We start from the raw sequence: 14,764 nt of genomic DNA, 5'->3' as shown, positions 1-14,764 counted from the left end.
ATGATACATAAATGAGAAGTGATACACTTAATATATTATCATGGAATGTTTGGGGAATTACATCGCCAATAAAACGGAATATAATTAAGCTTTTAGGTTCACATAAAGCAGACATAGCTATGATACAGGAGACGCATTTAACAGAAAAAGAAGCTCTCAAATTAAAAATAAAATGGGTGGGCGAGATAATTTCCTCAGATTTTGATAATAGGAAAAATGGAGTCGCAATAATAATTAATAAACAACTGACATATCGTATTAAAAATAAAATAATTGATTCAACAGGTAGATTTCTGATTGTGCATATTGAAATAGATAAGACAATTTTTACGTTATGTAATGTATGCAGTATATGGACCAAATACCGTGGATACCTGGTTCTGGGACACATTGGCTTCAAAATTATTGGCCTTTAGAGGCAAAAACTTGATAGTTGCGGGAGATTTTAATCTTATTTTTTCTGCGAATTTAGATAGATTGAAGAGCAAATTCGGGAATAAAAGGGATAGAAAAACATGTATTATACAAAAATTTTGCAATAAAATAGGGATAAGGGATATCTGGAGATAACAAAATCCAGATACTAAAGCATTTACGTGCCTCTCCAAAACTCAAATATGTTTGCAAATAGATATGTTTTTAATAGCAGGTATTTTGACATGAAAGAAGGTAAAGGCTACTATACATGACATAATTCTTTCTGATCATGCAATAATTTCACTAGAGTTAGGAGTAAAAACATATCAAAACTTTCCTACCAATGATCTATTTTAGATATATGTACCCCAAGGCAGAACATAGAGTGATCTGAGATGTCATCGCAGAAAATGCAGCATGTCTGCAGAAAGAACAGGAACTGTTAGCACTTTAACTTTTCAGTGCTGCTCCACATTAGGCTGTTCTTTTTAAACAGAACTGTTCTCTGGCTGCATTGTATAAGTTTTCCTTAACACAGTGCATCCAGAGCAAAGTGCTGTTTAAAGACAACAGTCAAATATGCAGTAGTGCTGCAAAGCAGCAGTGCATTGATTGTTGTCTGGCTCTGAGATTTTTGCAAGCTCGTTCCCTAGCTTTTCACAGTCTGCAAAGCTGTTTTTCTCTGAATGTAAGATGTTCATATGAGCAATGCACCTTTTTTATTACTACATTTCTATGTTAGACTAAGAGAAAAGGAAACAAATTAATTCAAGAGACATTTTACAATTACTTTTTTTGTCTGCAGCTAATTTGCAATGCAATTTTCAACTACTGCACTTGATTATAAAACTTTAAATATTGCTTTATTCACCAGTTAACCAACACATTGCAATTGGTCTGGTGCTTTAGTGTAACTGACAAATTTACAATTTTATTTTATTTAAAAACGACCTGCAGAAAATGTTTCACTAAAAAAATCTCATCGCAGAAAGTGAAAAAAACTTCTGTCTCTGGGTATATGTATATGTTAGCCATGTATATGTTGTATTGTATTTTCATTGAGATACAATAAAGAATATAAAAAAAAGTAAGTGTAGAAAATGTGTTTAGGTTTTTTTGGTAGCTCAGATTACATAATCTTGCAATACATTGCAAAGTCAAAAGGCAATACTGATCCATATGTTCATTTTAAAATCAAAACCTGCATCAAACATGGGCGTACAATATTCCAACTGCCATTGAATCTGAAGAAAAATACTTACATTGGGGGAGTATTGGATTGGCTTATTAAATCATCCTTAAGTCTGATCAGCTCCCTCAGCTTTGGATATTCTTCAAATCTATCTGCTAATCCTAAATAGGAAATCAGGATTTCAGAGAAAATCACCTATACAGATAGTAGGATAGTGTAGGCCTATTCCCTAAGCTGATTGCACATAAACAAGCTGGATTTAAATAACAATTTCTTCACACTTTAGACATTCTAAGCCATCTGCTATTTTCCTTGACTGATATTTGAGGTCAAATGCAGCACTACAACAAAATGGTTTTAATAAATTCTTCTGTTTTAAAGTGATTTATTGATGTCACAGAAATAAGCCACAATGTGAGCTATTCTACAGTTGCACCAAAGAATAATACATCAACATTAAAATTACATTTGAATACTTGCAGACTATTATACTACTTTTGCTTGTATGAGGACTAAGCTTAATGGGCTACACAGAAAATGACAAATAAGGAGAAGGACTGTCCTTGCAGTTTACTGTAATAAACAAGCAATGCATCAGAGGAGGTCTGTTTCCATTACTGTTAAATAAAGAAGTTACTGCAACATACCAACATCTCTGATAAAATTTTGTGGTCTGTGTCCTGTGTCAACAAAATGCTGGCAGTAATCATTATGCGGATTCAGACTCTGGGTCCCCTGAAAATAAAAATGTCACAATGTCACAACACTTAATCCATCCTCTTGTTTAAAAGGGATACTCTAAGGCAAACATTGTATGCCCTGATGATGTCATTTTTGCATTAGTGATCCTAGCTATGCATTTGCCTCCTTCAAAAAAAATAGGTTATAAATACATATGTAAAGTCTTGCTTGGGAGCCAAAAGGCATTGCAGCCCCTAATAATAAGGACACAACTGGTGATGGTGGATTATGCAACTGCTGCTGTTTATTGGCTTACTTTTGATTTCCTGCCTGAGGGCCGCAATGCTTTATCTATGTATTTATCTTATATGTAGATATGGTTACTAATGCAAAAATGACTTTAAAAATTATAATTTTTTGCATTAGAATGTCCTTTAAAAAGCATCTGGGTTTCAACAACATACTTGCTTCAATAGACACATATAATGCAACTACTTAGGATTCCAAAACCAAATACGGCAATTAAAGTGACAGTCGAAAATGACATGCTCTAATCTGTTAAAACATGTTATTTTAAGACTTTAGACCCTGCAGTACTGTGTGCTTAACCCCTACAAAGGAGTTCAACACACAGTAGAACTGTAGCTTACAGCCCGTGGTGCACTGCTGGTCCCAAGCAGAATTTTCCGCTGATCCAATCAGCAGCACCAGTTACACGACTCAGATGTGCAACTAGTGCTGCTGATTGAATCAGTGTTGAGTTTCGCTGGAGACCAGCAGTACACTGCGGGTCAGAGCGGCAGTTCTACTGTGTTTAACCCCTTTGCAGGGGTTGAAAACACACAAAACTGCAGGGTCAATAGTCTTAAAATGGCATGTTCTAACAGATTAGAGCAGGAAATTTTTCCAACTATGTCCCTTTAAGTATTTTATGCAAAATTACCTAGTTTAATTAATAGTTAAATCAAAATATCATCTCAGAATGACTATAAAAGGGTAATCAATATCACAACTGACCTCAATTTTTTTTTCCAGGGAAACCTGTGTTTTTTGCTATTGCCCCCAGAGAAAATGGATTCATCTGCAAGATAAGATCCCTACAACATTCTACTTAGCGACTGCTTGATCAGTGTAAGAGCATTTTTATATCTGACTAACTGACCACTGCAGAGAAGATAAAATACAGCATACTCAAGAGGCTTTTCAAGGAGTATGTCCGTGGACCATCAAACAATGCAAATTTTGCTAGCAAGTCCTTTTAATTGGTATCACTGTATCCTTTTTGTCTTTCAACCATGCAGGGAAGGTGTGTAAAGATTTATTTTACAGTGATAAGGCAGGGCTTGAACAGTTTTGGAGACACCATTAATCTAACACGGCTAATAGAAGAAGAAGAAGTGTCAGTTAAAATAACTTGGTGTTTGCAACTATATCAGTAAACTTTTTTATTATATGTCTTAATGTCACTCCCATAGGGCCTGTGGTTTTTATTTCTAAGAGTTCCAGTGGAACTTTATCCGCACTAGAGTTCCACAAAGCTCAGGGATCTTGATTTTTTTGCCAGTGAAATATGATTGTGTTTGGTTCTGTTCCTGATTAAACTGATGACATGTAGATATATTTTGACAAACATCTAGAGTGCGCAAACGGTTGAGACAAGCCAGTAGGCTGATTGACTTTTCAGTTTTTGGAAATGTTACAACTTAACAAAATATATCAGTAACCTTTTGTAATATTTAACCTTTGGATTTTGGATTCAGTCCTTCTATATAATATTTATGTCATTCTAGGAGACAAGTAAATGATTTATTAACTCCTAAAATATACAGAGCAAATTAAAACTGTAATAAAGCTAGACATCTAAATCATTACTTAAAAGAACAAAATGAGAAAACAACAATAATATTTAAAATGTCAAACACAAGGAATTAGAGGGTGTTACCTTCAGAAAGGTACTTGAATCTTTGTAAATTTCTTCCTTATAGGGAAGATTTTCCTCTTCTTTCTGTGGTTCCACTGTATCCTAAAAGTGCAAACCAGTCATATCAATGTGACAGTAATTTACAGACCTAAGGACATACAAGTGCAAAAAAAGAAAAAAGCTCTAATGTGTTAAATCTGTTGCATAGAACTGTGTTTAATCCTTACAAAAAGGAGTTAAACACATAAGTCAGTTCAAGAGCAGAAATGCACTAGTGGGACCTTGCTGAACATATCTGGTGAGCCAATAACAAGAGGCATATACAGTGTGTAGCCAAACACCAGCTAGCACCAGAATGTGTTGCTGTGCCCGAGTCTACAGAGTTATGCCTTTTTAAACAAAGGATGCCAACAGAAAAAAATAATACATTTGATAATAGGAGTAAATTGAAAAGTATCTTAACATTGTATGTTCTATTAAAGGGACAGTCTACACCTCAGTCATCTTAAAGGACCAGTCAACACAGTAGATTTGCATAATCAACAAATGCAAGATAATAAGACAATGCAATAGCACTTAGTCTGAACTTCAAATGAGTAGTAGATTTTTTTTCTGACAATTTTAAAAGTTATGTCTTTTTCCACTCCCCCTGTACCATGTGACAGCCATCAGCCAATCACAAATGCATATATGTACCATGTGACAGCCATCCACAAATGCATACACACTTATTCTTGCACATGCTCAGTAGGAGCAGGTGACTCAAAAAGTTTAAATATAAAAACTCTGTGCACATTTTGTTATTGGAAGTAAATTGGAAAGTTGTTTAAAATGGCACGCTCTATCTGAATAATGAAAGTTTAATTTTGATCGAGTGTCCCTTTAAAGTCTTACCTTAGATTAAGCTGTAAATAGCCTCCTACACCCTTTTCTATATCATGCAGCAGGAATGGTAAAAAAGTTATTTAAAGGGACAGTCAACACCCGAAAGAACTTTATCCCATACCTTCGATCAGCCAAAGTCAATACGCCTGCACTGCATCCCATTTTCAACACCTCGAACGTTATACTAGTAATCGTCCAAATCACATACGTTTTTCTAATAGAGATATGGCAGCGAAGCTCCTCCCCCTCCTCCCAAATACCATGCTTGCTCATGTATGAACCATTGACGCATGCACTTTTTAAGTTCTGTTAGTTTTCAAGCCGAAATCAGAAGTGCAAGCATGAACGTGTGTTAAGAATCCAGCCGAGGATTGGATTCTGATTGGCTGATTCAATTAAAATGAAACCTACTACGTCACAGTCGGGGGAGTTTGGCTGCCATATCTCTATTAGAAAAATGTATGTGCTTTGGCAGATTACTTGTATATTATTTGTGTTGAAAATGGGATGCGGTGCAGGCGCATTGTCTTTGGCGGATCGAAGGTATGGGATAAAGTTCTTTCGGGTGTTGACTGTCCCTTTAAAAATAAATATTGCTTCTGGACACTTTGAAATGGCTTCTAAGTTCCGCCCACTGATGACATCATGATCTGCATAAAAGGTTCACTAGTTGGATTCAACAGACTGTCAATGCTATTCAGCAGTGTGTCTAGATACAGCCCAGATCATGATGTCATCAGTGGGCTTTTTTTTCTGGTACTGCTACATGATATAGAAAGGGGTGCTATTTGCAGCTTAATCTAAGGTAAGACTTTAAGATGACTAAGGTATAGACTGTCCCTTTAAACAATTCAAGTTTAAATGTTGACCTTGTAACTTTAAAGAGGCAATATATGCAGGGCTAAAAATTTCAGGTGGTAAGCTACTAGCCGGGCCAAAATGTTACTCGCCACTTCTGAACCTACCCACTATCTTCCCACACCCATTACTACACCCCCTCTTTGCATATGTTTAGTCATTGTGAAACACATTATTGTGGTCATTTTGAATATTTTTTTATTTTATACCTTAAATTAAATAATGCTACATACAGTAATAGATTAACATAGAAATAGAAAGTTGTTGAAGAGAGATTGGAGAAAGAGAGTGCTTACAATCACGGAAGGTCGTAGCAGACCTGGAGATTTTCTTTTAATAATCATCTCTTCCTTTTCTCTCTTAACTATCTTTCTCCCCTCCCTCCTCTCTTCAATCTCTCTTTTTACCTTCTTTCTTATCGCTCAGGCCATATCTTCTCTTTACACTCTTTTTCCCCCTCTCATATCTTTTTACGCTCTTCTTTTTTTTCTCCACTCTCTCGTAAAGCTATCTTCTTCTATACTTTTACTTTCCCTCTACAATCTCTCTCTGACCCTGTTTACCCTCTCAGAAGTAACAGTCTCAGCACTAATTGTGTTCCTACAGCCCTAGAAGACTGATCTAGGATATATGATATTTTTAGCACATAGCCCAAAATGTGTGTTTGTCAATGATGGAACAGGAATGTACATTTTGATTCAACATTCACTCACTAACTTTCACTCGCCACCATTAAATTTCCACTCGCCAATGGCTAGTAAAGAGTGGAAATTTTGAGCCCTGAATATATGTATTTGCAAAAAAACAAAAACCCTATGATATAAAAGAACCATTAAATACAGTAAAATTGCCTAAACAACAAATGCATAACAAGACTGAAATAGCCCTTACTCTAAATTTCGAATGACCAGTAGACTGTGTGACAAATTTCAATATGTGTTTACATTTCTTACCTCTTGTATCATGTGACAGCCATCAGCCAATCAAAAATACATATATGGAAACTTGCACATTTTGACTTTAGTAGTCCTTTAACTTTTTTTTCCTGTGCTATGAATATTCTTTATTTTTTTTTACATATCTGTTGGCTTATTTCAGCAGAGAGTTCTTTTTTCATTTTAGCATTTAATAGAAGAAATAGAACCAGGGACATTTTCTAAAACAATTTGTACAGGGGAGCATCTGTAAATGGTTATATTAGGCACACATATTTCTTTCACACTATAAAAAGTCACTTTCTTTTCAAATCACCTAAGGTGTTGAAACGATAAATTCAGCAACATTAATTTTTTTACAAGCCAGGCATCAATGACAAAATATTAGTCTTTTTATAGAGTTTTTTTTCGTAATATATTCAGAACTTCCATCAATCACAAACAATATATAACACAGCCATAGTATTTTAAAAAAAAAGTAACACTTGACTATGTGTGTGTTATCAGTATGTAGCTCTATTATTTAAAGGATATTCTAAATCATGTATTTTCTGCATTACTGCAGGGGTTAAATACAAGTAAACTTCCATTCGGGAACTGCAAACATTGCAGCCAACGAGCAAGACAAGGCTGGCGATTGGTGGCTTCTACCGATTGGCTTACTGCAACTGCTGTCCTTGATTGGATACATGGCCGTGTTCTACTCAGGCGCTGCAATGGCTGCTGTTTTTGAGCCAGGTTTTACTTTAGTGGTTGTTAAGCACATAGTAAACTAGCATTAGTATTGCAAAAAACGAAATGCAATAACTAATTAGAGCATGTCATTTTAACATTATGAAATCACTTTAAGAGCACATTAATTTCAATAACATTCTTGCTTTAAAATATACTTGTAATATAACTTGCTTAAAGGGACAGTCTAGAATAGAAGTTTTATTGTTTTAGAAGATAGATAATCCCTTTATTACCCATTCCTACATTTTGCATAACCAACAGAGTTATATTAATATACTTTTTACCTCTGTGATTACCTTGTATCTTAGAATCTTCTAATAGCCCCCTGATCACATGACTATTATCTATTGACTTGCATTTAGTACTGTGTTGTGCTAAATCTTGACTAACTCCTTGGGCATGAAGAGAATGTTATCTATATGGCTCACATGAACTAGCATTCTCCTGTTGTGAAAAGCAAATACAAAAGCATGCAATTAAGAGGCTGTCAATAGAACCCTTGAAACAGGTAGAAATGTAGAGGTTTAAATGTTATAAAGTATATTAATATAACAATGATGGTTGTGCAAAGCTGGATAATGGGTAGTAAAGGCGTTATATATCTTTCTAAACAATAACAATTTTAGTGTAGACTGTCCCTTTAACATTCAGAACACAAGAAAAGCGAATTAAAGGGACAGTCAAGTCCAAAAAAAAGTTTCATGATTTAAATAAGGCATGTAATTTTAAACAACTTCCAAATTTACTTTTATCACCAATTTTGCTTTGTTCTCTTGTTATTCTTAGTTGAAAGTTAAACCTAGGAGGTTCATATGCTAATTTCTTAGACCTCGAAGACAGCCTCTAATCTGAATGCATTTTGACCAATAGAGGGCATTAGTTCATGTGTTTCATATAGATAACATTGAGCTTGTGCATGTGAAGTGACCTAGGAGTGAGCACTGATTGGCTAAAATGCAAGTCTGTCAAAATAACTGAAATAAAGGGGCAGTCAGCAGAAGCTTAGATACAAGGTAATTACAGAGGTAAAACGTGTATTATAACTGTGCTGGTTATGCAAAACTGGGGAATGGGTAATAAAGGGATTATCTTTCTTTTTAAACAACAACAATTCTGGTGTCCCTTTAAGCATTTCATAAGATAATCGATTAACAAATAGCTAATGCTACAGCACCAGTTGATTAAAATTACCCAGCTTACAAGAGCAAAGAACATGCTAAAATAACTTTACAATTTCAAAATGTATTTCCCCATAAAACACTCTGCAATGTAATTGCAATACTTAAGCCATATTTGCACTTTCTGCATATTTGTTTTACACTCTCTCCACTGTATTTGTACCTCTGCTGTGTGTTAGGCTCTCTGAGGAAATCGCCATACAGACTTACACTTAACACATCACAGCACACAGAATATGCTCAATACCCTACCTTACGTTCTTCAACAACCTCTTCATCAGCCTCTCCTTCTTCTGGAGGCTTACGCTTTGTGTTGGCTACAGTTGTATCATATGAAGCGCTAAAAAAGAAAAAATGGATAAGTAGGGGCCAAATCACTACCTATAATTTGCATACCATCTTACTCAAATCCCCCAACTCTATTCCAGCTACAGTTTCTAGGCAAGGACATGGAAATGTGTTAAACATCTTTTTCTTTCTTCAATTTTTGCTACACGTGCTGGTACGTTATTACACAGTGATTGTTAGATCACTGTAGTAGATCATTTTAATCTGTCCCTAACTGGCCTCAACAGAGGAGATAAGAGTTTTTAGAAAGTGCATTACCGTGGCCTGGAAAACAATGCAAATACTTTTATTTTGTATGTAAACCCTTGGCAATGTAATGTTGATACTAATATATATATATATATATATATATATATATATATATATATATATATATATATATATATATATATATATATATATATATATATATATATACACACACACACACACACACACATATGTGCAATAAAATAAAAAATATGTTATGTCCCTTCAACTTAAAAACATTGCCATGTCATTGCATTTTCAGCTCCCATGCCAGCAATCAGCAATACACAAGACAAGCACTAATAGCATTCACATGACACTCATCTTAATTAGAATACTGGGCAAGAGTTCCTTTGGAATGTGGGTTCAGGGTAAAATGCCAAGGTTGCTATTGCTGATTACTTTGTCATCAGTAATCAACTCATAGAACCTAATGTATATGGGATATAAAAATGAAGGGCTATAATGCTCTTTCAAAAAAGTGGTCAACTTCTGTGTGACAGGAAGAGAGTGTGCATAAAAATCCTGAAAAGAAAAAAATCTAGAACATTTGTTTTAACAATGAGTTGAGTCTATACAGCCCTAGTACAGAATAAACCAGAGGGTCTCTTAAGACTTACATAAATTTCGTTATCAGTAAAAGTTAATTCACTATTAATTGTCCTCTTTTTTATGTTCCCCATTATCCAGATGTAATAGAAACCGCCTTATACCTATACCTAGTACTTATAGTGTGAGTGCAACACTATGAGCTTACCGGCAAGTTTCCCTTGTTTCGGCTATTTCCCTTAGCTCATCTTTGCTGTTTAGGATGGCTCCAATGTTGTCAGCATTTTCGGCTCCCAACTATTAAAAAAAAAGTTAGTTACCTACATATTATACATAAAATAGATCATATATTTACCTATTTTCTATAGCAGACTAAGCCACAAATATTACACAATTATTTCTCAATATAAACAGGATTACACCAAAACACCTTGTCCCAGCCATTTACTTCCAGTTTGTAAAATAAAAAAATAAAAAATACTGATACATCTGCATGGTACTTTTTTAACTTGACAAGTTATAATAATGATATTTGTGTATTAAATAGGTCACAATAAGAAAAAGCAAACGGCAACATATTTACTGTGCTATAGTTTCACAAGACAATAGATGCATATAGTACAGAACTGTACAGACTTGTAGCACTGTGTACATAATATTATATTGCTACTATAAAGGTATTTGTGTGTTTCATAAAGTATTCACGGTAGATAAATTTACTGTCTACCAAAACAGGCTTTTTCTCTGATGGTGCAAGCTGTGAATAACCTGATGGATGAGTAATGAATGGAATAAAGGGACTGCAGAAGGCTTGTATTCATTGTGTGCATATCACAGCGATACAAATACAGCATCTTCTTTATCAAGTCTAAGTCTAATTTAGTGTACCTTGGTTTAAATAGCAAATCTCTTTTCATAAGCAGAGTCTTAAAAGGTTTAACCAAGACTTTATATTAAGAAAGCAAAAATTCAACGATTTAAGGAAATCATTAAATAACATAAATTGGGAAAAGTATTTTCTAATAAAAATACAGGAAGATAAATGGATAACATTTAATACTTTGTTAAATAAATATACATTTCAACAAATACCATACATTTTAGAAGTAAAAATAAGCAGGCAATGTATTATTTAAATTAGGGATGAACCAAAATTTCGGCCGCAGAAACGTTTGGCCGAAAATGGTATTTTCGTTTTTTGAGGTTTTTTTGCCTGTTCTTTTTCGGTAAAATTATAGTGTAGCATATTTCAAATTTGATGCTAGCTTGGAGCTGCTGTTTGAGTTCATTACTTGACTTACTGTTTTGCATGCATATAATAAATAATAGGACTATACTTTATTTGGATAATTGGTTAAAAAACAAAACTTAAATCTGATTCTGTTACACAGAACTAAATACAGAATAATACAGTATATTGATATTTAATATTGTTTTAAGTAGGGATGCAGAAACATTTTGGCAGAAAATGGCATTATCTTTTTTTTTGGTTTGTTTTTTTCTTGGTAAAATTGTGTAGCATAGTTTTAAGATTTTTTTGTCCAATTTTAGTGTTACTTTCAATAAAAAGTGTGGTTATTTTGTTGGCTTGCAGTTTTCAATTCAGATTCATTCATTCATTAAATAGTCTAATTACGCAAAAAAATAAAATAAAAGATGGGTGCACAATGCAGGGCAGCAGTTCTGGGGACCGATCGCAAAAAAAAAGATATTGCAGAACTAGAAAAAAAAAAAATCAGAGAAGGGCCACAAAGCTAATTAGGGGAATGTTGAATTTAAGCTATGAGGATAGGATGGCCAAACTGGGTCTGTTTTCTCTAGAAAAAAAAGGCAATTGAGAGGTAACATGATTACTCTATATAAATCTATTCAAGGCCCATATACAGATATGGCAGAAGCTCTGTTTATTCCAAGAAATTTGTTTGTGACAGGAGGTCACAATTTAAGGTCGGAGGAAAGGAGATTTCATCTCCTGCAACGGAAACATTTTTTCACTGTAAGAGCAATAAAATTGTGGAACTCATTACCAAAGGAGGCAGTGAATGCCAATACCCTAGATATATTTAAAAATGGTTTAGATTATTTCCGGTGGGAGGCATTCCAAGATGGCAGCAACAGGCTGAAGCTCTGTGGAGACTACGTTTAAATTATCATCTTACTGCCGCAATTCTTGGCCATCCACACCTCCCTTGGTAGAACTTGTGCCTGGGAACCATAGTGGATTGAGACTATAGCATCTTCTCAACCCCGGAAGGCATTTATCCAAGAAGTATTTTCCCAGTCACGCTAGGGGAACCTATTTGCCGCCACCACTATATACTCATCGCCTGTTGAAGCAAATATGCTTGCTAACGCAGACATTATTAAAGAGCTAAGGGCAGTGTTTACCCCGCTGCTGGATGGTCTGCTGGACACCTGCTTGGCGCTCTGCGAAGAAGTACAGAAGGCAGCAGTTGTGACCCGGCAGAGACCGGACGCATGTGAGACTGGTAAGGGACGCACCTTGACTGATCACCCGACATGCTGTATCTCAGCACAACAGGCTAAATACCCAGGGGGATCTGTATCAGCCTATCGTTACTATTGTACAGACACCTATTTCTCTTACTCAATGGGAATCAGAGCTCCAGAGGACGACATGTGTGCAATGTACGGCACTTCTGTGGGGGACTCTCCCTGGAAATCATGGCGGACATCTGCTTGGGAATCACCTACGTCATTCTGATATCTGCGGGTGAGCCAAGAATGCAAGCCATCTGATCTGACTGAGTCGACAGTGAATAGAAATTCAGAATCTGGCGACGCTGAAACCTCACACATATTTCCTATAAAGATCAGTAGTTTTCATATCTTGCTGCCCCTCGAGGAGAATGAACCATGGCCTAGCTGGTATAACGTATGGCGAATCATCCCTATAGCAGTTATATTACGTGGATTATCACTTCCAGCAGGTATTGGGTGAACACTTGTCCTGGCAGTCTATATTTGATAGGGACTGATAACTTTTTTTTTTTTTTTTTTTTAAATGAATTTTTATTCGGTTTTAGAATAAGAAGTAACATTTGGGGACACGCAGGACCCCTGATCTAACATACACAAACAAAAGGCTCGGACACGCAGGTCCGGATGCAATAGCTGTTCAAACATTGATATATCGTAAATAAGTTGCAGGGAAAGGTAACACTTGGGGACACACAGGGCCCCTGTTCAAACATACACATACAAAAGGATCGGGCACGCAGGTCCAATTGCAATAGCTGTTCAAACATTGATGTATCATAAGTAAATTGCAAAGATATGTGGTGAAAATAGTTCACCAAGGTGGAACCCTAGTGTGGGCTCTAGAAATAGGGGGGGGGGAGGGGTGATACTTATAAATTAGATTTAATTCCAGAGACAAGTAATATGCACATTGTGTCTAGTACATACTTTACCCAGCACTTATTGTGCCTAACACCCACTGCACCTGGCCCTCATTACACCTAGCACATGCCGTACCCAGCACACATTCGCTGCACTTCACTCATTGTATTTAGCATAAACCATACCCAGCACACAGTTCCCAGCACACAATATACCTAGCACACACTGTACTTAAGCCACATTGTACCCAGCATACATTGTACCCAACACACATAGTACCCAACACACAGTGAACCTAGCACTCATTGCATCTAATGCTCGCTGCACCTAGCACATATTGTACCCAGCCCACGCCGTACCCAGCCCACGCCGTACCCAGCCCACGCCGTACCCGGCACCTCCCTTGCCTGGCACATGCAGTACCTAGCACACATTGTACCTAGCACCCATTGTACCTAGCACCCATTGTACCTAGCACCCATTGTACCTAGCACCCATTGTACCTAGCACCCACCGTACCTAGCACCCACCGTACCTAGCACCCACCGTACCTAGCACACACCGTACCTAGCACCCGCTGTACTTTGCTCAAACTGTACCTAGCACACATTGTACCTAGCACACATTGTACCTAGCACGCAATTCCTAGTACCCGTTGTACCTAGCTCACACTGTACCTAGCTCACACTGTACCTAGCTCACACTGTACCTAGCACACGCCGTACCCGGCACCCCCCCTTGCCTGGCACATGCAGTACCTAGCACACATTGAACCTAGCACGCAGAGACCCTGGCACGCAGAGACCCTGGCACGCAGAGACCCTGGCACGCAGAGACCCTGGCACGCAGAGACCCTGGCACGCAGAGACCCTGGCACGCAGAGACCCTGGCACACAGAGACCCTGGCACACAGAGCACCTAACACACATACCTAGCCCGCAGAGTACCTAGCACACAGAGTACCCGGCATACAGAGTACCCAGCACACACTGTACCCAGCACCACCCTTGCCTAGCACACACAGTACTTAGCACGCATTGAACCTAGCACACATTGTACCTAACACTCACAATACCCAACCCACACTAAAAATATGTAGTTATATAGGAGGAACATCCTAGATGTAGTTACCATTAAAGAGAATGTGTAACACACATTGTACAGCACGTGTAGTACCTAGCACACACCGCACCTAGCACACACCACACCTGGCACTCACCGCACCTAGCGCACACCACACCCAGCGCAAACAATGCCTAGCATATGCAGTGCCAAACAGGTAGTTTCCAGCTTAAGCAGTACTTAAAATGTGCGAAACCCTAAAAGTCTCTCATACCCCATACGTATAAATTAGTAGCATACAACAAGGCCATAAACCATTTAAATTACAGCTCTGTATGCTATGTACAAACATAGTGCTAAGTCTAGGAAATTGTGAGGGCATATGGGATAT

General features: G+C 36.9%; 1 protein-coding gene across 1 annotated transcript in view; it reads right to left on the bottom strand.

The window, feature by feature from the left end:
• The window catches only part of METTL14 (methyltransferase 14, N6-adenosine-methyltransferase subunit), a 100,131-nt gene that overhangs the window by 72,869 nt on the left and 12,498 nt on the right, over window positions 1-14,764 (bottom strand). The window contains exons 2-6 of the mRNA XM_053703593.1: window positions 10,157-10,245; window positions 9,055-9,142; window positions 4,233-4,313; window positions 2,257-2,344; window positions 1,680-1,770 (exon numbers count right to left, since the gene is read on the bottom strand). Of these exons, the coding sequence (XP_053559568.1) occupies window positions 1,680-1,770; window positions 2,257-2,344; window positions 4,233-4,313; window positions 9,055-9,142; window positions 10,157-10,245 (437 nt within the window). The remainder of the gene's footprint in view (window positions 1-1,679; window positions 1,771-2,256; window positions 2,345-4,232; window positions 4,314-9,054; window positions 9,143-10,156; window positions 10,246-14,764) is intronic.

The sequence above is a fragment of the Bombina bombina genome, chromosome 2 (assembly GCF_027579735.1).
Source record: "Bombina bombina isolate aBomBom1 chromosome 2, aBomBom1.pri, whole genome shotgun sequence".
Taxonomy (NCBI): domain Eukaryota; kingdom Metazoa; phylum Chordata; class Amphibia; order Anura; family Bombinatoridae; genus Bombina; species Bombina bombina.
This window is presented reverse-complemented; position numbering and strand designations above follow the sequence as displayed.